Source organism: Peromyscus leucopus, chromosome 3 (assembly GCF_004664715.2).
Source record: "Peromyscus leucopus breed LL Stock chromosome 3, UCI_PerLeu_2.1, whole genome shotgun sequence".
Classification (NCBI taxonomy): Eukaryota; Metazoa; Chordata; class Mammalia; order Rodentia; family Cricetidae; genus Peromyscus; species Peromyscus leucopus.
In genome coordinates this window covers 53890233-53918124 of record NC_051065.1, presented here as the reverse complement: position 1 = coordinate 53918124, position 27892 = coordinate 53890233, and the positions used below count along the sequence as shown (strand labels likewise).

The following is a 27892-nucleotide window of genomic DNA, read 5'->3' as shown; positions in this document are numbered from 1 at the left end:
GAAGGCAATGGTGATTGGACGCACCTGCAGGGATTTATCACTTTTATTAAGAAACAATGATCGCAAATCCAAGATAAAAACCAGATGTCTGATGAGTTTTTTCAGAGGTGAAAAATGGCTCTTTATAAGAAATGACGGTAAAAAGACACATTCAGTTTGGCAAAACGTTTTATTCAAAGAACCTCCCTTTCCTCCTTAGCTGCTCAAATATCTCCTAAGGCTGGGAGTGATGTCTGATATTTACACAGCTCAAAGTCTGAATACTCACTAATGTCTTCTGGCTGTTCTACACACATGGCTGCTACGGCTCCCTCCTTCTCTGATCTTTGTTCTTAAAATGTAATATTCAACGAAGCGCTCAGAGGCTGAATGAGTAAAACCCTCACTACCATAATTTGTCACTTTTCAAATCATCCTTTTTGGGAAGCCGAGGCTGTTCTCTGGAAAGCAGGCAAACAGCACGGGAATGCTCGTGGTTGTGAGCCAAGCACAAAGGCTTTCTTGTGTTGCTGGGAATAACCCCTGCCTCCCACTCCGCTTGAGGAGTATACCTCCTCAACCCCCGAAAAGATGTAAAATAACTCAATCTGTCAAAGGCATCATTACAGTTTTCCCCTCGAATATGGGCCTTATGAGTGCAGACCAGGCCTTTTCTGTCTCTGGCTCCTTTGCCGCTTGCCCCTTGGTGGTGATTTCTGTAGGCAAAGCTCAAGGCAGATGTCTGTGATACTCAATGCAGACAAATACACACAGCTCTTCAGGCATCAGTTGGCAACACTGACTTCAGGAACTGTGACATGGGAGTGTGGTAGTCACCAGGCACCCTCTTCAAAACCCTTAGGAGTCTCTAATGACCTCCTGGTGAGCTTCTTCCTGAACATCAACTCTATATGGTAATATGCTCTCAAGTCTCTTCCCTCCTCCCACCAGGCATCAAGGCAGCTAAAAGCTGGGTAGCATTCTACAGCCACCCCCAATAACTGCTCCCCATTCCTTTTCGCGTTTGGAGTCATTGGGATATACCCCGTCCTTGGCTTTCTTGCCAGCCAGCTACTGAGAACTGGGAAGAGCTGTAAGGAACCATTATGAAGAGGGAGGAAGAGGCCTTGGCGAGCATTCATTTTCTCACGTAACACATGTCAGACACTATGCCAGGAGCTGGCAGTTCAGAAATGAATTATGCATGCTCCCCGGCCCCTTCTATTCCTGGAATGTCTACAGAGAGGAAACTTCTAGAAAGAAAGAATACAATGTAAAGTTGAGAGGCATTAGTCTCCCAACTGGTCATAGCAAATATATTCCAAGGCTTAAATATTGCACTTAATATTGTTCATACTTATTTCCAAACACTACACCAATCAACAGTAATAATGAGCACATTTCATCTATATTGGCAGTTTTCTCGATGTTAGCGTGAACTGCCACAGACAAGATTCAGTCAACAGCTTTCAGCAGCAAGCCAACTGAGACCAAAATGCTTTGTTTATCTAACAGGAGCAGAATTCCTCCTAATTCTATCTACTTGTAGCCACAGAAAGGATCTTAGTTTCAGATCTTTACAACGTGGTTTCTCTGAGCACATGTGTCTATCTGCTCAGGTTCACTCAAACTGGTTCTCTGATAACATGTCCACCACCAATAGCTAATTCACTGATGCAGAACTATCCCTGACTTCATACTTCCCCATCTCCAGGCCAAAAAGAAGCAAACAAGAAGCGACAGGTAGCAGGGATTCTCTGCTCCTGGGCTGAGCTGGGAAAGACTATACAGACAGTTCAGAAAGCTCCCATGTTCACACTCCCGTGAAGCACTCTGCCAAGTGTTCCCCTGTACACTGCACTCTTACTAGCAATGCTTACAGGCACACTAAATAAAACATGCTGGACAGATATAAAAACGTATGAAACTCCTGAGATAAAATATCAAGAGGCCCCGAGAACAGAGGCACAAGCGAGCGGGCGAGAATGACGGGGATGGCGCAGTAGGAACAGCGCCGGTGAATGCAGGTGCAGAAGGGAGTGAGGTAAGGTCAGGAAGAACAAAGGGCAAAACCAAAGCCCAAGCCCAGAAGGGGGGCGGGGCCCAGGAAAGGACCACAGGTTGAGAACCCTTGGAACTACCATGCACTCCTCCCAGACCAGAAGAGGGGATACAGGCGGCCCCCACCACCCTGGCAGAGAAGGGCAGTGCTGTGTTTTGGTCAACTGGGCAGGAAGAAGGGAAAAGAAAACACACACCCACTGAACTCTAAATCCATCGAATGGGTTATTGGTTGTTTTAGGTGGATGAAAAGAAAAGAATCCATAAAATGTATGTTTGACTCTCAGTACTGCAAGGAAAAAGTTCAAAAACTGAAATTACATTTCTAATAAAAGTGATAAGGTTAACATTTACAACAGAATGTTGGTTAAAGGATATGCAGGTATTAATTATAACCCAAGCACCCAGTCCTCCCCCACCACCTCACCAAACACCCCAGGCAGGCTGTGATGTGGGCACAGGGAAACAGGACATTCCCTGGCTAGTGGCTTACACTATTGACTCTTCCTCTAAAGCAGTTTCCCATGTCTTCAGCTCTTTCTCGTCAAACTATAAGCTGTCTCTGAAGCTGAAAGAACAGCAATATTTGGTAGACATTTCTCTACATTCAATGAGTCTGGCCTTGATAAAATGGCTTATTTGCCCTTTAAAAATTTTTACAATCCACATAGAAAAAGAATTAGTCAAGAGGAATGAGTTTTTCAAAGAATGATTTTATGGATGAATTTGGAGATGATCCTGGTAAGCAAATTAAGCTAGCGTAGGAAAGACAAACATCATATTCTCTCATTTGTAGTTCCTGGACTTTGTGTAGAGACATAAAATCATGGATGGATGTGTGATCTGAAGGTCGAGGAAAACTGTCCAGCGGACAGCAGGGCGGGGGTGGGGGTGGGGTGGGGGTGAAGGTGGGGATGTGCTCACCTGTGTGGAAACGTCCTGCCACAGGGCCATGTGCAGTGCCGGTGTACAAGGAAAATGAAAACAAAACCTTTCAAAAGGCAGCTCTACAAAGCTGTGAGCAGTGTCTGCTGGGTACTTTCTTCTCTCTAACTAGAGTGTGGAAGGAGGCAGGCTGGGCCCTTCGGGTACTCTTCCTTCAGGTGTACATTTTGTTTTGTGAGTGTTCTGACCTCCTACTTGTCCCTCCATCTCCTTTAATGAAACTCACAAAGTATTCATATTAAGAGGGATGCACATTCTGAACACTCAAAGCCCTCCAGCAACAAAATCCTGTCTGTATCAACCAGTCTCAGGTAACTACAAACTGTAGTCCTTCTCACTGGCATAGACAGGAAAGTGCTGGGTAGCTGAAAGTTCTATCATGTTAGGAATAATCAGAATGGAGCCTCGGGAGCCCCTATGAGCAGATTCTCCTGTTAAACAGGAAGGAAAAAGTACTTTTTATTCCAGCCTTTTAAGGGGACATTTAACACTTGGTATTTATAGCAATGCTGGTCCAAGCGACCCCAAGCAACCCCACATATTTCAAAGCAGCTAAGGAGCTTCTGGGCCCGTGAAGGAGTTCACATGTATTGCAGTATCTTTGAGAACAGAGCATTACCAGCACTGGGAAGTTGTCAATGGCCAAAATGACAAATCAGTCTCCAAACCTGGGGACTCAGGTGGAGAAACAGTACCTCCATTTAAGGTAACAAAAGAGCAAGGCAGTTTTAACTGCCCTCCCCAGGGACCCAGAGGATTAGGATACTTCTCCTTCCTGCTCCTTCCTGTTGTTCTTCAGACCCATCAAAGGGTGCCTCAGACAGTGGAACAAGAACTAAAGTGAGCCTAGGAGACATGGAGAGCCACATCTCAGCTTAAGAGCGCAGACTGCACATAGCTAAAGGATGAAAGGTCTTGGTCTAAATGCAAGGGAAACAGTGAGTTCGGCTGCTTGCAGAGGAGCAGAGAGTAGGTGAGGTTAATGAGGGTCTGGGTCTGAGTGGAGAAAAGAGGAACTAAAACAACATGGACTCCGTGCTCTTCAATCACATACTATCCAGCTGAGGGCACATACAAGCACACACACGTGTGCTATTTGACAGGATTACTCTCAAGATTATCCATGACAGGAAAACCAGACCTTCAGAGCAGTCAGCAGAAAAGAGGCGTGTTTCTGTATGTAAACATGTTCTGCTCACATGAAGCCTCCTACCCACACCCATCAAGAACAGTCTAACCTCTATGGGAAAACAAGACCTCGCTCTGTGGTGGCGGGGTTTGGCCTGATTTATACATCACACTCACACCTATACATCAATTTCCTCATCAGTGACCTGACAAGTGACAACTCTCAGAGCGCCAGGAAGAGCTATCTTCTGATTACTGGTTCTCCAAGCTTTTCACAGACACATCTGAGACCTATATGAGTGTGTGGCTGGCTTCACAGGGGCAGCGGTCTCTCAGGGTACCGATGGAGTGAGCTGTGCTGGGCTACACTCCCACCGTATGTCTGTCACCAGCTAAGGAGCGTCCCGTGGGAGATGGATGGAAAAGCCTCCCTCTTCCCTACTGACCCCATCCTTCTTCCTGCCATGAACACTGCAGGACTGCTCTCAGCACAGAAAGCAGCGGGTCACAGAATCATGTGAACCTTGTACTGATTTTTAAAAAAGTGGAATGTGGGAGGGGGTCCCTCCTATCTGCTCATCATCACCAGCATTCCGCTCACACATCACCAGGGCTCTGCTTCTTTCCCGACACATGGGAGGGAGCTCAGACTCATCACTCCTGGGGTCTAATTTCTCACATGTCCACTGGGTCATTCGGTGCCCGACAGTGCCTGGAACATCAGATCTACTGTAAAGTGCGAAGTGTGGCGGGTGAGAGGGGAAAGAGGGACAGAAGGGTGACGGCTGTCACAGCCAAGGAACTGTCAGGAGCCACAGGGGCGTGGCCTTATCCAAGACCACGCATGGGTAGAAAGCGAGTAGCTCTGAGGACCTGGAAATCAACAAGTGTGGTTCTGATGTTCTGGCACGCAGATGCAGAGGCTATCCAATCGTCTGCCTGGTAGCCTTGTTTGTGTTGTTTACTCTAGCTCAGGGATGCCTAGGCAGAGTCTACAAACACTGTCTGGGTGGCCGGGAAAGAGCAGATGAGCCTCATCCTTCAGAGGTGCTCTGGGGCCTGTTGGGTTCAATACTGTGGTAATTTCGCACTAGCCAAAGTGAAATGGTAACCAGACCTGAGCCGGAGGCCTCTAACACATAACACAGGCTGTCTGTCCCAGGCAGACCTCAGTCCTTCTTGCCGTCCGTCTGCAGCTGACTTTTCGTGGTCCCCAGGTTTTTCCACACCTCTGTGTACATTAAGGTCCCAGTGAAGACAAGCAAGGTGCCCAGACAGTGCCCCGGAGTGAACGGGTTCTGGAAGTACAGGATAGAAAAGATGAGGCTCACGAACTTGCGCAGGGTCACAACCAGCGTGACGGTGAGGGAGGTACACTCTGTTGTAAGGATGAACACACCCCGGACGCACACGTATCTGGAGCAGTGGTTAAGGCTGTTCTCTGTAAACTACCAAGAAGGAAGCTTTGGGTTGCGATTCCTGCCTGCAACTTGACATGCTGAGAAAACACAAAGATCCACTCTGAGGATTCTCTTTAGTAGAACTTCCAGAAAGATTCCAGCCCTGGCGTTCCTAACCACCCATGACTATGGATTTTCATTACAGTTTATAATGAAGGCCAACTACAAAGTAACGCTGGAGTGACATGGTCAGGAGGTGACCCCACTCACCTTTACTGTCTTGTCCTTGGACCCTCCACTCGCTCCTTCAAAGTGGAACTCTGTATAGCAAATCTATGTGGTGATTTCAGAAGGAGGCAGTCAACCTCAATCTGTTTCAATATTTTAAAGACATCACAACTTTTATACTGGTAAGATCCTTCTATCCATATAATTACTTTTAAATGAGTCTTCATTTGAAGTTTGTTTCAGAGCTTTGCGGCAACTTATAACAGTCATGAAATAATAAAAAGTATCCTAGGACACCAGCAACCTCACAGAAATCTCAGGTCATTTCATTTCATGACATGACTAAGTCTAAACCAGTCCACAGAGTCCTGTTTCTTCTGTGTGACCTACCTGACCTGCACCATTACAGTCTACAAAGGAGCTTCACGAATAGGTCTACCCGTCTCCAGTTCACTAGAGAAGGAGTCAAAGCAAAACCCAAACTCATGTCCCTACATTGTAAGAATGGAGACACAGACCAAAGAGCACTCCAAAGGATACTGAGTCACAACATTCATGAGGAGGTAGAACCACATGATGGGCATAGCCACACTGATGACTGGAATTTGATAGAGTTCTGCAGAGGTGAAGAGAAGAGACGATCATGTCAGTGTGAACAGTTGAACTTTTCATCTTCTTAACAAGGTTATACAGGCAAAAACAGTATCAGGAACAGCAGCATTAATTCCCTTAAAAACTGTTGGCCCATACACCCCTTTATTCACCTTGAATCCAGTCTCCACTAACCAAGAGTCAGAGCTCTGTGAGGACTCTTGGAATCTTCACAACTATGGTATTAATAATGAGAAATGCTGCTCTGTAAGTCAGAGCCACGTGGACTCTCTTACACACTGCCTACTTTTATAACACAGTTTTAGGCCAAATGACAGACACAACACTGCACATGCAGAGCAGGCCCAACACAGTACAAAAAGCACTACGTGTGTGCAGCACAAAGCACTGATTTTAAAAAGGGTTTTCTTGTGTGTTCACCTATCTATGTAACACTCTTAGATGATCAGATTGTATGCACGACCATCTATCATCAATTTCCCAAGTAGCCTCTCTAAAAAGCAACAGCTTACCCTCACTTAGACATTCTTTTTTTAAATGTTGTTTTGTTTGTAATTAATTTATCTTGATTATTTCATCTGCATCGAGGAAACAAGCCCTATCATCATTTTGCGCCCTTTTGCTTGGTGCCAAGGCAGCTTAGATTGGTGAGCAGCTCTGCCTTTCAAGGCAGAGGAGAGACACAGGGACAGCTGACTGCCACCCAACTTCTGGGGCTGGAGCGTGTTCATTCCATGTTCACACGCAAACACACGATTCCCAGGAGAAGGGAAGAGGTGAGGCTATCCTTATTTGCAGAGAATCGGAAAGAGCCTGCCAGCCCTTGCTGCGCCAACTACTGACTGACAGCACCCGGAAGGTGCAAGAGTTCCGATGAACGTGAGATAAAGCTGTAGTCGAGCCAAATGCAAAACTGAGGCTTCGCCTCAGAAACTGGCAAGTAATCCTTCCACATGACCCCAGACTTACCAGACTTATTGAACAGAACGACATGGTCATAAATATCAGAGGCCAAGAAGATGAAACCAGGAAGTGGAAGGGCGTGCTGCGGGAAGAAATGGAGCACATAAAGGTAAATGAAAACCTGTTACAGAACAGTCAGGGTAGCTTTACAATGACTTGGAGCTGTCCAATAAGGAAGTTAGCCCCTCTCAGGTAAATGTACCTCGTGCCTTTGTGCCCTTGACACCATATGGCATGACGTCTCATGGAGCCTGATGGTCACCAATGAGAAGGACAAAGAAGTACTCCCCTCAACAAGGCAAAGGGGGACTTCAGCACGCAGCCATTCTGCCCCAAAGGACTTGCTCCATACTGGATTTGAAAACCACAAGGGCCACACAGATTTCAGAGAATTTAGAAACTAGTACAAAGAAATTTGAAGACAATCTGAGGCCAAGGAGAAACAAACGACGAGACGAGGCTAAAGAGGAAGAGGTGCCTGACAACTACCACCTGCCTCACTACGACAGTACAAAGTGCAATCAGGTCACGTGACTCTGGCTGAGCTGTCCCTATACTTGGCATTGCTCTCAATGACAGCTACAAACCAAATAAAATGCTTGCTTTTTAAAACTCCCTGGCCACAAACTCCAGCTCCAAGTAAATGTGCCAAACGGCCTGTTCAGATTAACTGAGCATAGAGGGAGTGGCTGGCCTGGCCTGGGGCAGCTCTCTGGGCATATTTCAATAGCCATAAAGGAGGGCCAGGGAAAGCTACAGGGGAGAGGCTGGGTCACCCCTGAAAATGAAGAAGCTCAGGTACCTGCAGGGAACTGAACTATCATGTGAGTAAAACCCCTCTGGGAGCTCAGGCCCTGAACCCCACCCCCCAAGCTGCCCCACTGACGTCCACACTTCTGATCTTTTGCTTTGGGACTAATTTTCTCTTTCTGGCTTTCCATATTGGGTTTAACAATTTTACCTATAGTCACTTTGTGGGCCTTGGTTCTTTGTCCCTTAAATGTCTTATTTGGTTGATCATGATCATCTCACATGAATAACTGTCACTCAAAATGCACATTATCCCCATGCCTAAAGTACTTCAGTGTTCTGGTCTAAAGGTTGGTTATTAACAACAATACGATCCATCAATTACATCAGGATTTCACTTGGCATAACACATCATAAATCAGAAATTTTCACCTTCCCAGGGTTCAAGAAGTTGCTTACATTATAAAATAATGCCTCCTTGGAGTGTTTCCCAAACTTTTTGTATAGAGTCTCTTGGAATATGCCCATCCTCGCTGACATCAACAGAGCAAAAGTCAGTGCCCCGATGCCTAAAAACAAAGATCAGCTTAAGAGATGCCTTTTGACATATTTTCTTAAGGCGACAGTATTATTTACAGTTTTATACCTATCACAAACTATAGGACATGCAAATTTTAAAACCACAATGCTACAATGAAATCCTCTCTAGTTCCCCATTTCCAAATCCTTATCCATATTTCTGTATACTAAGACAGTGTATGATTGTCTACACTTTTTTATACTTTGCTTTTCTCATGAGGTTCTTCTGGACTTTTCCTTTATGTCCTTTATAAATGTGTTTTCAAAGTGTGATTTAGGGTCCACACATGACCCTATCATGTGGTTGTACCACACTTAAAGGCCTTGTGATGAGACAGTTAGATTTCCAGTTATTTCACTGAAATCAATATACACAAATACTTAAGATGTTAATTATTTCCTTAGGATAATTTTTCATAAATGGAACTGCTGAGCCAAACATTAAAAAACCTTCAAGACCTTTAAAAACTCAATACACAATATTTCTTGAGAAAGGCAATCTATTTACTCTGCTGACGGCTTGTATGGAGACGGCTGTGGTACCGCAACCTCACAGCAGTGACAGTGTTGATTACCGTCTTGCCAATATGGTAAGGCGAAAATGAAAAGTTCTTGCCAGGCGGTGGTGGCGCACGCCTTTAATCTCAGCACTCGGGAGGCAGAGGCAGGTGGATCTCTGTGAGTTCGAGGCCAGCCTGGTCTACCAAGTGAGTTCCAGGAAAGGTGCAAAGCTACACAGAGAAACCCTGTCTCGAAAAACCAAAAAAAAAAAAAAAAAAAAAAGAAAAGAAAGAAAGAAAATGAAAAGTTCTTGTCCTTGGTTTTCTTTGATTACTAGATTATGAGGGTATAAAATTACTGGACATTATTTTTTCCCTTTGAGTTGTATGTTCATATCTTTGGGATTTTCGCATTGGGTAAGTATTTCCCCAACAGTGCAGAGATCTTCTCTGGGAAGAACAGTAAGCTGAAGGGTTCAAGTCCAAAGCCAAGACAAGGGGACACAAGGGTTTGCTGCTACTTTCTTCCACTCAATCAGGGTGAATCCACTCCGTTACTACTGCAAACATTTCCCCCACAAATCCAAGTGAGGATGAGGCCCTGTAGGAGTTGCCTAATTAATTCCACACAGAGATACTTGTATTTTTAAAAATTCTCCTGAGAGTTGATTTGGGAACACTGTCATATGGAACAGTTAACTTAAGAAGAAAATAAGCCCTTGTGCCCCTGGGAAACTGAGAGTTAAGGGTTCTGACTCACCCTTCTTTTGCAGGTACTTCCACTCAGCAGACCGGCTACTAGGAAACAGAAGACTCCCTACACAGTGCTCCTAAAGAGCACGACAGACTTTTCTCTGCCACTGACAAACCATGGGAAATATGGACCCACGTGGAACATGGTGCCAAAAATGTGAACAGTGGCCGCTTCTAATTTTTTGAACCCTAAGGTTCAGAGACATACTGGTCCCAGTTGCCACTCTCCTCCTTGGCATAATTTGTTTAGCCTAAAGTTCTTGCCAAGAAACGTGTCCCACAGGAGAAAACTCAGCAACGGCAGTGCAGAGGTAATTAGCTTTTTGTAACTACTGTACTTGCCTAGTAACCACCATGCAAATGCCTGGAATCCATCCTTCTCACTCAAGCTGGACTGCGAAGTCTAGGAAATAAGAAAATACACTAGCAACAGGGACCAGAACTGCAAACAACATCCGAGACGCAAGGGGAATATTTACGCTGCCCACTTCCTTCCACTCTTCTTTCAGAGTTGAGTTCCTGTCTTACATAAGCACTCTAGTTCGGCTCTTCATTACCAGGTGCCTGGTAATGGGGCCTGATGACAAGCAGTGAAAACAAATGATTTAAAGCTGATTCTTACCACCTGCTTTGCTGACATGAAAGTACAAATAAATATCCCTGCAGACACCAGGGCAATGGAGGTGTACTTGAACATACTGTATCTGGAAAACAAAGACAAGAGCATCTCAGCAAAGGAGAGCATGGCTAAGGGGATTTACAGTCAGCACTATGTGACTCAGTGTAAACGTCTACAGTCTCACTGGGGGACCACTCCCCAGCAGTGTCAACAGCTATTGATCAACTAGACTGTTATCAGAAACTGACACAGTAAACAAAACCAGAAAACAGACATACACCAGAAGTCACATGACACTGCATTCTGCTCTCCAGAAGCCGATGCAGCCTGCCCAGTCTTCACCAGTACCTGTGGCTTTTCCAATCCTAAGAGCCTAGAATGATGTCTTAACACACACACTATTCAAAAGGAAGAACAGATTACCAGGTACAAATGACAAGAATCAAAACTTGGAGAATAATGTCAATTCTGCAGGGAAGATATTTCTTTAAAAACAATCTGAATAACTTAAATGATTTTGTAAAATGTCGGCACAGTTGGATAAAGGGAGGAATGTGCAATTTATAGAGCCAAGGGCAGCATAATGGTGACATTTCCCATTAACTAAAATGGTATCATTATGATGCCCCTCCGAGTCTTGGTAATCAAGGGAAAGGCCCCAGGAAGGATAAAAAGAAATTAAACTTACAGAATGAATCATCATTTCTTTTCTACCCAAGGACACTGTATCTTTTGGTTACAATACCTCATCAGAGTTGATCTGACTGGCTGAGATGCTGAGAGAGGGATACAGGAGAGGCCCACTGCAGAGAAGTGGGGTATGGAAGTGGAAGGGACTGGTTGGGCAGAAGAAGGGCTCAGCAGGAATGGGAGAAGGACAAGAGGGCTTGGGGGTGAATATAATCAAGATACATTTTGTATGTATGTATGTATGTATGTATGTATGAAATTAGCATAATGCATATAGTTAACTGCATATAGTTAATAGATGCTAATAAAACCTTACATAGCAAAAGTTCAGTCTAGAAACATCAAGTTGAAGTAGTTTAAAAATTAAGCCAAAATAATGGTTAAGAAAAATATAGATGTGGTCTTTAAAATATCCAAAGGACTGTGTTCAAGAAAAATAAGAAGTTAAACGTGGATCAGAGCTTGGTGGCAGGACATTTTCCTAGCATGGGCAAGGCCCTGAGTTTGATCCTGACACCATAAAGGGAGGGAAGGGGAGGAGAGGGAGGTAAGGAGGGAGGAGGGAGGGAGGGAGGGAGGGAAGGGAAGAATGAATAAATATAGAGAAGTTAGAGAAATTCCTTTTCTGTGGGTGGTCAAAGGCTCACTCCCAAGACAACAGATTCCAAGTAAACTCTTAAGGGAAACAGGTGTTGGAAAGAGCCTCTGACAGTATGAGGTTATATTAGGAGACTGTAATCCATACACACACACACACACACACACACACACACACACACACACACACAGTATCTTGTTATGAACCAAATCAAAGCTTAGGAAGGAACCCAGGTCTCCGAGGTGAAGGCTAGCTGTCAAGTACAGTCTTCATCTTAAACAAAACATCTGGCCATTTCCTATGTCTGCATAAGGCAGGAAGGGCTGAGGCTCAAGTGAGAGGTGGGTACTTTGGAAAAGCACCCCAGGCTGCTCCTGCATTTCCACCCCAATCCTACCACACCACTGGCAGCAGCTATGAAGAACAACCCTGAGCCTTCTGTTCCTTCCTTGTGTCTATCTGGGTCTTTACCAGAAATTCTCTTAACATATAAAAGTATTCCCGGTTCACTATAGTACACTGAAGAGCACCTTATGTGTGCTGGATATGCAGGTTAATACAAATGCTTGCAGCACATGTGAGGCCCTGGGATCTAGCCCAGGAATGCCAAGATAAAAAGAAAACAAACAACAAAGCACTTTCTAGGACAACTGACCCACAGACTTTTAATACCACTCCCTGGAAATGTTCCATATCCGCACTCTCCAATATGGTCGCCACCTGCCACATGTGGCTACTCAGCGTTGAAAATGTGACTAGTAAAAGTGAGAAAATATTTCATTTTATTTCACTTAGAAAATGTAAGTTCACATGTGCTAATGGTGACCATACTGCACAGTGACTTCTGTGTCAACTGCTTTTATAGGTTGGCAAGGCATTGAAGATCCCGTGGTAACAAGAGCTGTTTGGCCCCACAGGAAGCCACAGGGGGAGTCTTTGGCCTGGTCAGCTGCCTTAGGAAAGTCATCATTACCCATAATTCTGAGAGAAAGAACTCAAGAAAAGGCTGATGGCCAGGAGCAGCCTTTCCCACTGTAGGAAAAGAAAGGTGACCAGTCCACAGAGGTGACCTGGAATATCACTTCCACATACAAAACATGAAGGTGTGCCGTTACCTTTTTTTTAAAATGATAATTCCTAGAATCATGCTGGCAATCAGAGAGCCCTGTAAAAGAAGACAAGGGTGACGTTTCAGTGCACTAGGGAAGAAAACATCATGACTCACAATGGGTAAGAAAACAGACAAGGGAAAATACAGGACAAAGGATGAATAGTCACTAAGACAAAGAAGAGGCCAAAAAAATCTGTCCTGAGAAATAATAAAATCAGTACAAGATTCAGTGGGAATAAAAATGATCAGTTCTCATTAAGTGATCACAACAAAAGCTATGATTAATTAATAGGGCTACATGATCCTTTAGACCTACTTCGCTCAAACTTCCCATCTACTTAGTGTTTAAAACTTCTACTGAGCTTTTTCCCACCTCCATTCTTAATCAAAGAAGTCTCTCCTCTCTAGAAAGGTGTTAACCAATATAAAGTTTGTGTAAGTGCTACGTCGGTGCTTTGGTGTCACCTCGATAATGACGATGATCTATGCAGGTCTCTGTAGGAATAGGACATTAATCTCACACAAATCTCAGGCAACAAGATTAACGTCATTCCCATCACCACCCATTTTGCAGTCTGCTCCAACTCCACCCACACGTGCCTTGATGTCCTCCCCGCTCTTCTGGAACACTCTGCTCTTATTTATATACCAACTAGACATCGCTGATCACACATAAAGAATGGAGAAAATGGATTATCATATTGAGAGAAATCCCCTTCATCCCCAATTGTCCTGCCAGGTGTGATGGGACAAGCCCATAAACCCAGCACTCAGGAGGCTGAGGCAGGGGATGGAGAGTTCCAAGCCAGCCTTAATTACAAAGCAAAGCACTGCAGGCAGGGGTGAGGGTAAAGAGGCTTCAGTAGTTAAGTACGAGCTCAAAATCGGCCAGATGAAGGAGACAGGAAGTAAATCTATTTCCCAGAGAAACTTTAATTTTACTTTCATTAGTCATATATTAGACCTGAAATGAATACAGTAAGCCATGCACTTTCCACTTTCCCATCCTGTTCAAAGACTCAACACAAACCTTATGCCCTAGACTTGACTTCCTGTACGACTGTCTACCTCTGCCCCACACACACAGTCTGCCCACTTTACCATGCTGTTTGGAGGACACACATTCGAGCTGGCACTTACTGATCTGAATATCATATGCAGGGGCATGGCAATGTTCAGATTCAGGGCATAGTTGTTCATCACGCTGACAGTGAAGAACATGGTTACCATGATGGCGTAGTACCTGCATTAGGAGAGAACAACATCACACGAGTCCATGTTTTCAAGAAATTTTGATATAGAAGGAAATGCATATATTTGGTTTAAAAGACACTGGTCTTCCTTCCTCTCTGCTAAGAGAGTATAGAGAACTATTACCAGATAAAGTCACATACTAAGTCCATATACAAACACTGCACCAAGTCAGACTAGCATGGGGAAAGTCTGAATTACTGATATGCTTAAGAAAACCCTTGAGGGGGCTGGAGAGATGGCTCAGAGGTTAAGAGCACTGGCTGTTCTTCCCAAGGTCCTGAGTTCAATTCCCAGCAACCACATAATGGCTCACAACCATCTGTAATGAGATCTGGTGCCCTCTTCTGGCCTGCAGGTGTATATGCAGACAGAACACTGTATACATAATAAATAAATAAATCTTTAAAAAAAAAAAAAAAAAAAAAAAAAAGAAAACCCTTGAATGTTTTTCAAGGAACTTAGGACTAGGATTTACAAATGTTACCTAATCCATAGTAAGACATTTTAAGTGAACAGATAATTCTTGTTTAATGTATTAATTCCTTGTAGATACTTTTCATAGGCCTCTGGAGAATCTGAAAATGGTTAATTACCTTAAATATGTCATGTATATATTTATACAATATTATTTTTCTTAATTTTGAAAAACTACATTCCAATGATTTGCTAAGTCAAGCTCATGTTCAGTCTAGCCACTGTGAAAACTATTTCTCACACTGAACCAGTAGTGTCTAAAATAATGAGGATATTCCTTGATTTGTATAGACTTATACTCAAGATCAGAGTCTTCTTTGCTTTTCTTCTCTCTCTCTTTTAGACAAGGTGTTTAGACAAGAACTCACTATATAGATCAGGGTGTGCTGCATCTGTGTCCTGAGTACTGGGATTAAAGACATGTGCCACCACCTCCAGCCAGAGTCTTGGTCATTTGAGAATTCATAAGTCTTAAAATTGTGATAAAAATTAAAATAAAAAAATCCTAGGAGTTAAGGATGTAGCTCAATTGGCAAGAGTAACTTGCCTAGCATGGGTTTGATCCTCGGTGCCACATAAATTGGGCATCTTGGAAGACACCAATAATCCAATAAGCACTTTGGGGTAGAGACAGAAGAATCAGGAGTTCAAGGCCATTCTCAGCTCCACAAATTTGAGACCAACCAAAAGCAAAATGAAATTCTGTCTTAAAGAAAAATCCTATAATCCTATAATCATGACTTAGAAGATAGAGGGATACATATAAATGAATAAGTAAATAGTTACTATGGATAAGTAAATTCATACTATGAATAAGTAAATAGATTAAAATTTTTATATTTGTATGTTTTCATCTTGATCTAGAAAATATTCAAGATGTCTTTCATATATTATTTAGCTAAACCATATTCTTGTCAATGTTTTTTCAAGTCAAAAAGGATTAACTATCAGCAATTTCAGGATTCACTCAAAAATATTTTTTAAAAACTTTAAATAAATGCCTAGACAATCTAGAGCAAAAGTAAACAATGGTTCTGTATTGTTCATAAAATATTCAACCTTGGGCACAGATTTCCAAACAGTTTTGTGTCTACACACCCGAAGGATAAACAACACCCATTCTCATGTTATCTTCTTTTGATACTAGTTAGACATGGAGCTGGAGAGACACTACAACGGGGGGGGGGGGGGCAAGCGAAGCCAAGGCTGCATTAACAGTCTAAGGAACTTGACACCCAACAGAGGACAGTGCTCCAGGCAAGCAAGACCACTAGTGACGGCTTCTCACAACTCCCATGCAACATCTGTTAGTCACTTTACAAGGCTGCTCGCCAAAGTTCCTCATGACGAGACACTCTCATGCTGAGACACCACTGGGAAAAGAGTTATCAAGGTCTTTCAGGTTAATTAATTTAATTCTTCTATGTGACTATTTACATAGCATGGCCTAGAAATTGTTAGTGGGGATGAAGGATCTGGGCAAAACTTTGATTGTTGATTCACATATAGAAAATAAAATAGTCACTGTAAGGGGACATGAATAGGGATATGATAATTAGGACAGACCATGGGGGATATAATGACAAGAGGCACAGGGTGCAATAATAAAATGGTAATAGGCTGAGCATGTTAGTGTACACCTTTAATTGCAATATGTGGAAGGCAGGGGTAGGTGGATCTCTATGAGTTCGAAGCCAGCCTGGTCTACAAAGTGAGTTCCAGGCCATCCAGGGTTACATAGTGAGAGGACCTTGTCTTAAAAAAAGAAAAAAAAAAAAAAAAAAAGGTAAGAGTCTAAAACGGAAGCACAGGTAGGAGGAGACAGAGGTTAGCCAGCAAGGGTGCTACTGTATACATAGACATGATGCTTTCACCAAGATCCATGAGAGCAGATGAGAGAACAGGAAGACCCAAAGGAGTTTTTAAAAAATGGTGGGATTCCTATCATGATGTACATGCTGGCTTGCTGGAACAGAAAGTTTGTGGGGACACTAAATCCAATGGAAAGGAAATTAAAATTTTTAGTATTACATTAACAAGAGCCTAAGGTACAATATGAATAAACTCAGCAAGCTACTAAGGAAGGCAGAAGACTGACAAGGATGAGCTTGAGTACGTGGGTGACATTCACACTCCCAAAGAAACTGGGTGATACCACTTAAGTGCCCCTGGGAGGGCACCTCCATCTCAAGTCTCTCCAACATGAGAACCATCGCATCTGGCCCTGTGAAGATACTTAGGGCAAACCTGGACTAATGGACAGAGTCTGGCATTAACATTTTTTTCTTAGCTTGTCAATTTTCTTTTAATTGGAGCAAAATTCACACAATATAAAATTAACCATTTGTGAGCAAACAATTCAGTAACATTTAGTAATTTGCCATTCTGTATACTCACTGCTTCTTTATTTCCAAAAGCCAATTGTTTTGCAAGATGCTTGATGATACTACTCTTAGCATAATCAGTAACTCTACCCACACAAAGGACAAACATGTAACTATTAGAAGTTTCTGGTCACCCTAGTCCTTCTGACCCTGTATTATACACATATGTACTTATCGCCATCACAGTTATTTTAAATGTTATGGGCAAGAATTTCATTCTAAAAATAGTTTTCTAGAGTATAACAATGTAATTCATAAAACTAATGACTCCACTGTCACCCATAACCTAAGCTTGAGAAACATGTGCCTCATGTTTTTTGTCCAGGCGCCACCTTTCAGGTTTAAAGGACTCAACAAGACTTCAAAGTGCCATACCTTAGTGGGATAGCTGGTGGCTTCCTTCCCAAGTCAGCTTCAAAAAGGAAGCCTTCCACAGCAATAAATAAGAACTGTGCGAATGTCACGATGTTCCCACATCCTGGGTGCTTCCTGTACAGTAAAGAGCAGAGTAAACACAAGGCACAAACTCAGATAAAGCACACTACAGTCTGTTAGATTTATGGCACCAAAATAATAGAGAGGAGAGATTTCTGCAGCCGCTCTCCTTCCTCATCTTGGCCCTCACATGCCATGCATCACACACTTTGACACTGCGTCACAGGGAATGTCCTCTGTTAGGGTTTCCTACAGCAGCAGGCCCTGCATGAGAACTCCTCTCATTGCCAGACACATGAGCTGACTTTCCCAGTAAGCTGCAGGAAATTTCCCTGTAAACTCACATACATCCCCCACTACCCAAAAGGTCTCCAGTCATGGACAGAAACATGCTGGAATTCTCCTGGAATGTTCATCTATTTCTACTGGCCAGGAGTTACTGGTCACGTGATAATAGGCATGTGACTTTAGACTTTAATGTCCCCAAGGAGCGATAAGTAGTCCTGGGGATGCAGGGTAGGCTTGCTATTTTAACAGGGCACAGGTACATATCTGTACACAAATCAACATAACTGTGTATCTGTACAAGGGTGATTAAGAAAAACTGTCAAAAATGGGTTCTGGGGCTGGGATAGTAAGCTCAAATGACTGAGCAATACTGCTGGGACACACAGCGGCCCTCCACAGCCCTCATCGCGGGTCTTCAATATATTAGACAGTCAAGAGAGATTCCTGGACTTCAACAGATCCTCTTCGGTGCTCCAAGAAGAGCCAGGAGTGTTCCACGGCGCCTAATAGGAACACATGCCATAGGACAAAAGTTCTTTCTGACGTCCCTCTCGAGGCATTCTGAAAATCAGTTCTATGAAATGCTGACAGTTTTCCTGAACCACCCCCAACTCTGTCCTATTGCTGAAGACATCCCAAGTGAGCATCAAAATTCCCCCCTAAGACTAGTATTAACCAGCTTCAGAGTCTGTCTTTTCATCTTAACCAGAAACACCCACTGACCCCCTGCATAGGCTTTTTAAAGCAGTTTTATACTAATCCAGTTCTATTTATTAAAGTCAACTCCATTTTCTACTATGCTGTGAATATTAAATACTGATGGCAAGATACACAACTAGGTGCTGGGGCCTTGAACATGCTGTCTTAGTCAGGGTTATTATTACTGCGACAAGACACCACAACCAAAGCAACTTGGGAGGAAAGGCTCTATTCGGCTTACACTTCCACATCACTGTTGGTCACTGAAGGAAGTCGGGGCAATAACTCAAACAGGGCAGGAACCTGGAGACAGGAGCTGATACAGAGGCCATGGAGGAGTGCTGCTTACTGGCCTGTTCTTCATGGCCTGCTTTCTTATAGAACAGAGGACCATAATGGGCTGGGCCCTCCCCTATCACTAATTAAGTGCCCTACAGAGGCTTGCCTACAGCCCAGTCTTGTGGAGGCATACCTCAATTGAGACTCCCTCCTCTCTGATGACTCGTTTGTGTCACGTTGACATATAAAACCAGGCAGCACACTAGGCAAGAACTCTACCACTGAGCTATATCCCCAGTGCAAATCCTTAAACACACCCTCATGTGTTATAAGAATTCCACCATTTGGTCCACTTGGATGGGGCATTTTGGTCTTATGGGCATGGTTTTCTCTGAAGATACTTGACCCCTTAAAAAGGGGCGGAGTTAAGGGTCACACGCTCTGTCTTGGGTAGTTGGAGCAGGAGCAGCCAGCCCGTGTAGCCTGCTGGCCCTGTTCAACCCCAATAGCAAGGGTTTGAAAAAGGATTTTTTTCATCACTTGGCAACAAGCCAGGGAAATTATAAGAAAATGTCCTACTTGTTTCTTGTATAATCAAACTCCACTACCCTAAGGGTACTCAAAGAAATGAAATTTGGCAGATGGATGTGTTCCATTTTGCAGAATTTGGAAAATTTAAATATGTATACTATACCATAGGTACATATTCAGGGTTTCAATGGGCAATTGCTTTGAGTTCTGAAAAGGCTGATTCTGTAATTACACATCTATTAGAAGTCATGGTCATCATGGGCATACCTGTACAAATTAAGACCAACAATGCTCCAGCATATGTCTCTAGTAAAATAAAACGTTTTTGCATATTACAATATAAAGCATATTACAGTTATATCACACAATCCAAGAGGACAAGTGATTATAGAAAGATCAAACTGTACTTTAAAAGAAATGCTAAACAAGCAGAAAGAGGTAATAAAGACCCCCAGAGATAGACTGCTTAATTCCTCAACTTTAAATTTTCTAAATGCTAATAAAAAAGAACAACAGCTGCAGAGAGACATTGGACAATAGAAAAAACTGAGTTAAATCAGCCTGTGTACTTTAAAGATGTGTTGACCTCAGAATGGAAAGCAGGATATGTGTTACATTGGGGAAGGGGTTTTGCATAGGAAAAGTGATTGTTTATCAACCAACGTGGTGGTTCATGTCAAAAGGAAAAACTCACCAAATTAGGGTTGGGGCAGGATTCTATTTTTGTCTTTACAGGAGAATAAAAATATCTATCTTAAGGATATCAAGAACTTTTGGATGACAGACATCTAAAAAAGGAAGGAGAACTGCCCAGAAAAAATTACCAGGAAAAGAAACAATCTGGCATGATGGTATAATTACTTCTACAAGGTAAAATCTCTTTACCTCTCAAAATATTTGTTGTCCCAACTCAATTAAAAACTGAAGCTGGCTTTGGAGTTGGAGTGTGGCTCTCTCTTTCTCTAAACCCAAGCATGTTGTTAAAAGAAAATTCAGTCTCTGTCTCATATCAGAAGAGCCACATGGTATGGAACAGAAGAAAACCAAAATCTAGGGACTATTGTCACAAATCTCTTTCCCCTCAAATTTAATTTGACTCTTTAAAATTCTCCTTTAGACACATTACTATCTTAAAAATAAAACTTTCCGTTTTGATAATGATGTTTAAGTTTTCCACAGTGAACAATAAATTTTCCTAACAGCGATCTCTGAAATCTCCAAAAGGATGATGGGGCCCACAACAAGGATTCCACTATAATGCCATTAAGCCTATAGACACCACCCAAAGATTGGTTTTGGACTACAAACTGCTCAAGACAATTCTAAGGTAGCTAGCTGAGATGGTCTACACTCTTGTACCACTCCAGTCAGAATTTTAGAGAAGCTTTACCCATTACCCAGAGACTGGCTACAAATGTTACAGCTAGTTCTACAAATATTTAACCATTTTTCAGTCCTTAAAGAGTCCCAAAGAGACATTATTGCCCCCCCCCCCCCGCCAGACAGCAGGAAGTAATTCTAAAAAAGCAACGCCCACTTTCCCTATAGATGGGGTGGATGGTTTTGGGGTTCTTCTCAGGGTTATGGATAACTGTCATCTGTAGGGGGCTGATAATAAATTGTTATAGGGTTGGGGGTGGATCAATAGAAGTTAAACTCAGGGATCTCATTTGGAATAGAATATGGGGGGATAGGCATGATAAGATTAAAAGGTAGATTATCAGTTTAAAATAATTTACATTCGTGTGGATTCTTGTATATTGATACAAATACAAAGATATTTTTGTTACACTGTATGTTTCTATTTCTAAAATACTTTTGTATATTGATACAAATTCAAAATTATTTTTGTTTATATTGTACATATGTTCCTTCTTCTGTTTAAGATATTTTGTATAATGATACAAATGTAAAGTTATGTTTGTCATACTGTATATATATATATGTCTCTACTTCTGTTTAGGATATTTTTGTATATTGATGCAAATTAAGGTTATTTTTGTCATATTGTATTTACATTTCTACCTCTGGTTAAGATGTTTTTGCATATTGTCACAATTTCAAGGTTATTGTCCTTATATTGTACATCTGCTTCTATTTTTACATAAGTTATGACCTCTACAGCTTGTTTATTTTTATAATGTGAAGCTTTAGTCCTTAAGCTACATAGGTTAATAAGAATTACATGTTAATAGTCACACATGTCTGTCAAACTTATAGTCATGTTAGTTACATTTTCAAGGTCATACAGAGATATATTTCAGACAGATAGGCCACCTTCAAACACTCAAAGACATACAGAATATGGCATTTAAAATGTTTTAATAACCTAGAATCCTTTTAATGTAAGACACATCTGTTCCTGGCAGTACTGATCTACTCCAAGAAGATGATGGGCACTGAAGACACTCCATTGGGAGTTCATTTTCTTCTTGGCAAAACTGCCCTTGCCTTGACTGCTGACAGTAAGTACACTGTCCAATCTGGACCAGTAGGACACAAAGAAAAGCAAATGCCAAACTTTGCCAAGACAGGGTGGGAAAGTCCTTCAAAATGTCCTGCTTCTGAAAATGGTCTGTCAAGATATTCTAGGCCTATAAGCCAAAGTTGGATGCCCCAACGTTGCAGAGAACCTTGGGTGACTGTCCAGGCACCCAACTATTTCTGTCATTCCTGACATTTTTTTGGAAGTTACTTGCACTTCCTGCTTACTCAGGTAATTTATTTTCCTTCTCAGGTCTTTGATTTGAGGGTTGAAGCCTCAATAGTTACAGTTACAATCCTCCTGAATCTTTTCCAAGGACATATTAGGTACAAAACTTAGATTCTTTAGGAATGGACGACTATTGGAGTAATCTCTATGAAAATCTCTAGACCAATTACCTATGGTCTAGATGTCTAGGATGTATTCTTTATTTGATAATTGTTCTTGTTGTATGTAGTTTCAAATATTAAGATTATTACCTTTCCTTCCTTCTGGACAATACATGTTAATAGTTTTTATTGTATATAGTTTTTACTAGGTTAGGATTAGAACCTTTCTTTTATTTTAGCCAAAAAAAGGGAAATGTTGTGGGAATTCCACCATTTGGTCCAATGACCAACTGGATGGAGAATTTTGCCCTTATGGGTGTGGTTTTCTCTGAAGATACCTGTCCCCTTAAAAAGGGTGGAGCAAGGGTCACACGCCTCCTTGGGTGGTTGGAGCAGGAGCGAGCAGCAGGGAAGTATGGCTTGCAGTTTGTTTCTGTCACCCTTGGGTGGAACAGCAGGACAGCAGCCTCTGAATCAGCAGTGGTGTCTCAGCTCTGTTCTGGGTCGTGAGTGTATCTTACAGATTTCATTCCTTAATAAATCTTTCCTCATCCAAGACTCCAGAGTCCCACATTACTCATGCATAGAAACAGCCAAGAAATACAGCACTCCTACAGAACGAGGCTTGCCACCTCAAAAAGACACGGTGCTATCCTTAAGCTCTGCCACCTATGAAGGTTTCTTGTAACCTACTGCTATAGATGCAGTTCAACAATCTGTCTTTCTTGGGCTCAAGGGACAAGGCTAAACTTTGTAGGAATCCATAAACAATCATGGAAGACATCCATCTCATTCAAGAATCTAATTCAAACCATTGGTCAATACAGGAGAGCAGAACTTGAACTCCAGATGGCTCCCAGCACAGTGCTCATCAGCTCTATCCTGGCTGGTCCTCAGGAACCCATGGATCAGGCTGGACATGGCAGTGCATACATGTAAGCCTAGCACTGTAGGTAGGTGAGGCAGTATTTAATGAGATTTTGTCTCAAAATTAAAAGAGGAAAAAAGTAGAAGGGCTAGGGATATAGCTTAGCGGCCTTATAGAATACGTTCCTAGTGAGCAGGAATTACTGAGTTCAATCTCCAGTACTGTGAATGAATGAATGAATGAATGAGTGAGTGAATGAATGAATGAACAAAGAAGCTGTGTTCCTGGAGAGGTTCACCCTCCCAGTACTGATCTCACTGTCTTGGGCTGGGGTCCTGGGAATCTTTGCTCTCAAGGATTCCCCCATTCAGTCCTAGTGGGAAAAGTATGCCTGTGCTTCTGCATGCAAGAGTGTGCGCGTTCTCTGTGTTCATGGCAGCCCGGAGCTGAACATGACAGCGCTGCTCCACAGTTTCCTATTGACATCAACGAGCACCTTTGTCAATTACTGTGTGATGTGGAAGCTACTCAACTTCTACATCCAATTTTCCTTAAAATGGGAACAGTGTGAGTGCTTATCTCATGGTTTATTGTTGTGTAAATGAACAGGTCCCAGAAAAGCACCTAACACAGTGCCTGCCACATAATGGAAAGGCAACCAGAACCGGGTGATGACTAGTCTAGGCTCCTACACACTGAGCAGTCTTCAATCAAACGATAGCTGTCCTTCCCCTGCCCTCTGTATGTGTGTGTGTGTATACATGTGTGTGTATACATGTGTGTGTGTGTGTGTATACATGTGTGTGTATACATGTGTGTGCACGTGTGCACATGTGGATGTTGACATGCGTGAGGTGCACTTGTTTACATCACATGTGGAAGCCTGAAGTGCCAAGGCGGATGTCCAGAATCATCCTTAATGGTTCTTTCACCTCATTTGCTAAGGCAGGCTCTCTCAATCGGGGCCAGAGCTCACAGAGACAGCCAGCTTCCTCTGGGGTCCACCTGCTGCTGCCTTTCCTGGCTGGAATTGTAAGCATTTTATGTGAGTTCTGGGCATCTGAACTCTGGTCTTCATTCTCGCACAACAACCACTTTAACCAGGGGGGCATCTCCTCAGCCTGATAGTTACCCTTTTAAACAATCACACTGGACACGGTTTTTCCCTTTATACAGTGAAAACTATGTATTGTTGCCATGAGAACTCAGTGAGAAAACACGCACGAGGTGGCAAGCACCACGCAGGAGGATCAACACTTCTCTGGCTCTCCCTTCTATTTTCTACTAAAAGCCTGCGTCAAAGCTCTTACAGAGTAGTTCCTGAGAAGCCACTCCACACAGAGTCAGGAGGAGTTCCTGGGGGGAATGACCTGGATCTGTGCCCTTGAGAGGAGGAAAAAAGCACTCGGGAGCCCAGCGTGGACTGCAGGCAGCCAGTGGTCGGGAAGCTGTGCAGAGGGTGGACCACGCCCCTTTCATCTGTGCACTCCCTCTCTGGGCGCTCAGAGTCAAGCAAGTCGTGAGGGCGGGGCGGGGCGGCCTCACTGTAAGCAAATATGCTCGAGGATATTAGCATTTGTGTAAAAGACTTAAAAAATTTAAATTTACAATTGTATCCTTCAGATGATCTCTGCTGTTTTCCCTTTATTTATCATATTTTATCACTAAAGACATATAAAAGCCACATGGTACTCCATGAAGTAGGACTTCATGGCAAATGCGTAGGGTGTGTATATAAGGCTTTAGATGTGCAACCATTACCATCATCTAATTTTAGGGTACCCTGAAGGAAGTCCCACCAGGAATCACTTTCCCATTCTCCCTCCCATCAGGTCCTTTGACAATTCTACTCTACTTTTTTGTCTTTACATAGGATGTGTGAGCCTCCCTGTGTACTCCTATGATCCTACCACCAATGCTTCTTTAAGCTAATGCAGAGAGCATTTTAGGGACACAGTGCTGGCCCAGCTAGGGGTGGGGTGTCTTTGAACTGGAACAATTCACTTTAAAGCTTCCAAGTAAAAACTTGAAATGTTTTCCCTGAATCCTTCCTTCTCTTTATTTCTTAAGACTTATAATCATTGACTGCAGACAGCTTCTCTTATTTGGGATTTTCTTTGCCAAAAATCCAAATTGTAATCTTAAAAAAAGACAACTTTGAAGAGAATGAATTGGGCAGATGGTTCACACCTCGCTTCTCTCTTTCCTGGACATAAAACTTCCTTATTTAGTTCAATGTCATGTTCTTGATGGAAAAATTAAATGGGAAAAATAAAATCTTTCACATTGTTATCTTGATGTTAAGACACACAATACCTTGCCTGCTTCATCACCTCTGTGTATATACAGCACATATACAAAACATACATATGTTACCTATTTTGAAGGTTGATCAGAAAGAAGCACTTTAAGAGGGGAATCAAGATCTCACTTATTACTGTGTAACTGTTCATTCAATGCACAGGGCTTGTATTTTATTACTGGTCCCAATTAGAGGTCTACAAAAGTCATCAAGAAAAAACTGAATTTGTTTTCCAATTGGGGAAAAAATGCTCAATATCCCCTTCTTTCAACAAGTCATTTCAACCTCTGTATTTAGAGTGACATCTAAAGGCTCCAAGGAAGCCATTTAAGAAGCACAGTTTCTGCTCTCTAATGGGCTTTCTATGGTACTTCCTCATGATTAAAGCCACTGGTTTCAAGATCCTATCTAGAAGGAACTTTAAAGAGCCTCTGGTCTACGCAGGTCCAGTTTTCCTGCTCTACAGTGGGAAGTTGTGTTGTGCTTAAGCCAATCAGGAGTAAGTTGCTATCAGTCTGATATACTTACATTGCATTAATAAACCCACCTTCTTACCACTGCAGGAAAACCCACAACTGCACACCAAAATGCAGATTAAAAAAAAAAAATAAGGAATTTGGATTCATTTACAAATTAATCTTAATAAAATTCTAAATAAAGTTTCCTATAAGAAATGAAAAGACTTTATAAATTTATCCACAACTTTCCTGGATCATCACAAAAAACAAGCAAATAAACAAGGTATCCCTGTACTGAAACAAAACTGTTAGGGAGAAGGGGAAGCCAGCCACCAGCGTGAAGCAGGCTGTACCCATGTATCACTCAAACCTTCAGAACCCATGGGGATGAGGACACTCTCACGCGTGCCTTGGATGGCTGAAACCAAGTACTTGAGCCAAGAGCTCACAAGCTGCACACAAAGGCGACACTCAATTTAATGGCATATCCAACGCAATGATCTGACTTTGTTTCTATAGCTGGCCTGAATATATCACCTATTTATTTAAAAATATATTAAATATATATCAAATTCCAAAGTTTCCTTCCTTTGAAGTGTATCCGGCTTACAGTCAGAAACTTTCTTTTTCGTTTTCATATCCTTACCACTCCCAAGATAAACAATCACTCTTCATCAACACTCTGCATAATAAAATGGCAATCTCTCATCAGCAAAAATTAACCCATACAGAGCTGACCATTAGTAAACTGCTTGCTTCAAAAGGACTTAAACCAACAGTATCAAGTAAAATACATTTCTACCAAACATCTCACTGTGGACCGCTAAAATTAAACAATGAAAGGGAACTGGAAATGGTATTGGGCTAGAAATTTAGACATCTGAGATGCCATTTCTTGCTCTGCAACTTAAAAGCAGTGAAAAGACCACCCAACTTTACATCTGTTTCACTCTCAGCCAAACAATGTAACCCTTGAACACCGGGTGCTCAGAGAGTCAATGGACACAGTATATAGATTCAGAAACATGTAGTTAGTTATCACTGTACTGAGATGTTATTGAACTGCCTGGAAAAGGAGGCCCAGAGAAGTTAAGGAGCATACTAGAGCCCAGCCTGAAATGACTAACTTGAGCTGTTCAGTCCTAAGCGTTTTCCTCTCCACCTCCTGTCTCTTCTCTAACTTCTGCCCACTGAACTTTGCACATTATTACCCAACATTATTTGTAAGACATCACCACAAAGCCAAGCCTGTTCCCTCTGGAAAAGTGTCCTAGTCATTCCGAAGCTATGCTTCAAAGTGCACGCTTCTCAATTAAAGCCTGTAATAAGCTAAATGCTCAAGGACCATGGTGACAACCCAGTAGTTATCTGCTCTACATCTCTCACATGTGAGTTTGGGTGAAGTCCTCACAATCATCTACGACCAATAAAAGCAAATGCTTTGCAGGACATGTCAATACACACAAACGAAACTTTCTTTGCAACGTTGTACAAACAGGACTGCTGTGCATGTGAGGAGGCTTTGCCCAGGACAGGCACGTGTCATTCCCTAACTGGACAGGAAAAAAAGTGCTAGAGTTGGATGAGTAGTAGGGAGCGGGTGGTTTGGTGGAGGAACTGCCTCTGCCAATAGTTCCTTGAGCACTTGGATCAGTTACGTGAAAAAAGTCTCCAAGCTTCAAATTCTCGAAGTGTGGCATCTAGGTGACGAAAGCAGCACCCTGGGTGTCTCTGTCACTTGGATGCTAAGGGACGAGCAGTACGCTGGACTGCTGAGTAGCGGGCAGCGCGGGTACCCAGTGCAGTGGAGTGGGGAGGTGGATAGGGCGAGTAGCCCTGGACCAGCCCCGGGAGCCCGGGCGCGGCCCGCGAGGGTCACTCACCGGGCCAGCAGCTCTAGGAAGATCACATTACTGCAGCAGCCTGCGAACACCAGGCCCACCGCGAAGGCCGGGCGCATGGCCGGTGCGGGGCACAGGGTGCGAGCGCGCAGAGCGCCCTTCCAGATCGCTATCCTAGGAAGCCCTCACTGAACATCACCACCACCCGCTGTTCGTTGCCCAAGGGCCGTCTCTGTCCACTCTTCTTCCGCGGCCGCCACTGACGCGACCAGCCCAAGAGCTGTAGTTCTCAGTCATCCCCGGCTCCATTCATCTGAGGGGGCGTCCAATGGCTGGCCAGACTACATGT

At 42.9% G+C, this 27892-nt stretch overlaps 1 protein-coding gene across 1 annotated transcript; it reads right to left on the bottom strand.

Annotated features, from left to right (window-relative positions):
• Window positions 1-27: 27 nt before the first annotated feature.
• Slc35b4 (solute carrier family 35 member B4) lies at window positions 28-27892 on the bottom strand. The gene is made up of 10 exons (XM_028866152.2): window positions 27586-27892; window positions 17404-17517; window positions 14057-14159; window positions 12921-12970; window positions 10521-10602; window positions 10241-10301; window positions 8526-8635; window positions 7323-7398; window positions 6282-6357; window positions 28-5529 (listed from the first exon to the last, which is right to left on the bottom strand). Exons 1-10 carry the CDS (start codon window positions 27660-27662, stop codon window positions 5283-5285), a joined length of 996 nt encoding a protein of 331 aa, XP_028721985.1. The 5' UTR covers window positions 27663-27892; the 3' UTR covers window positions 28-5282.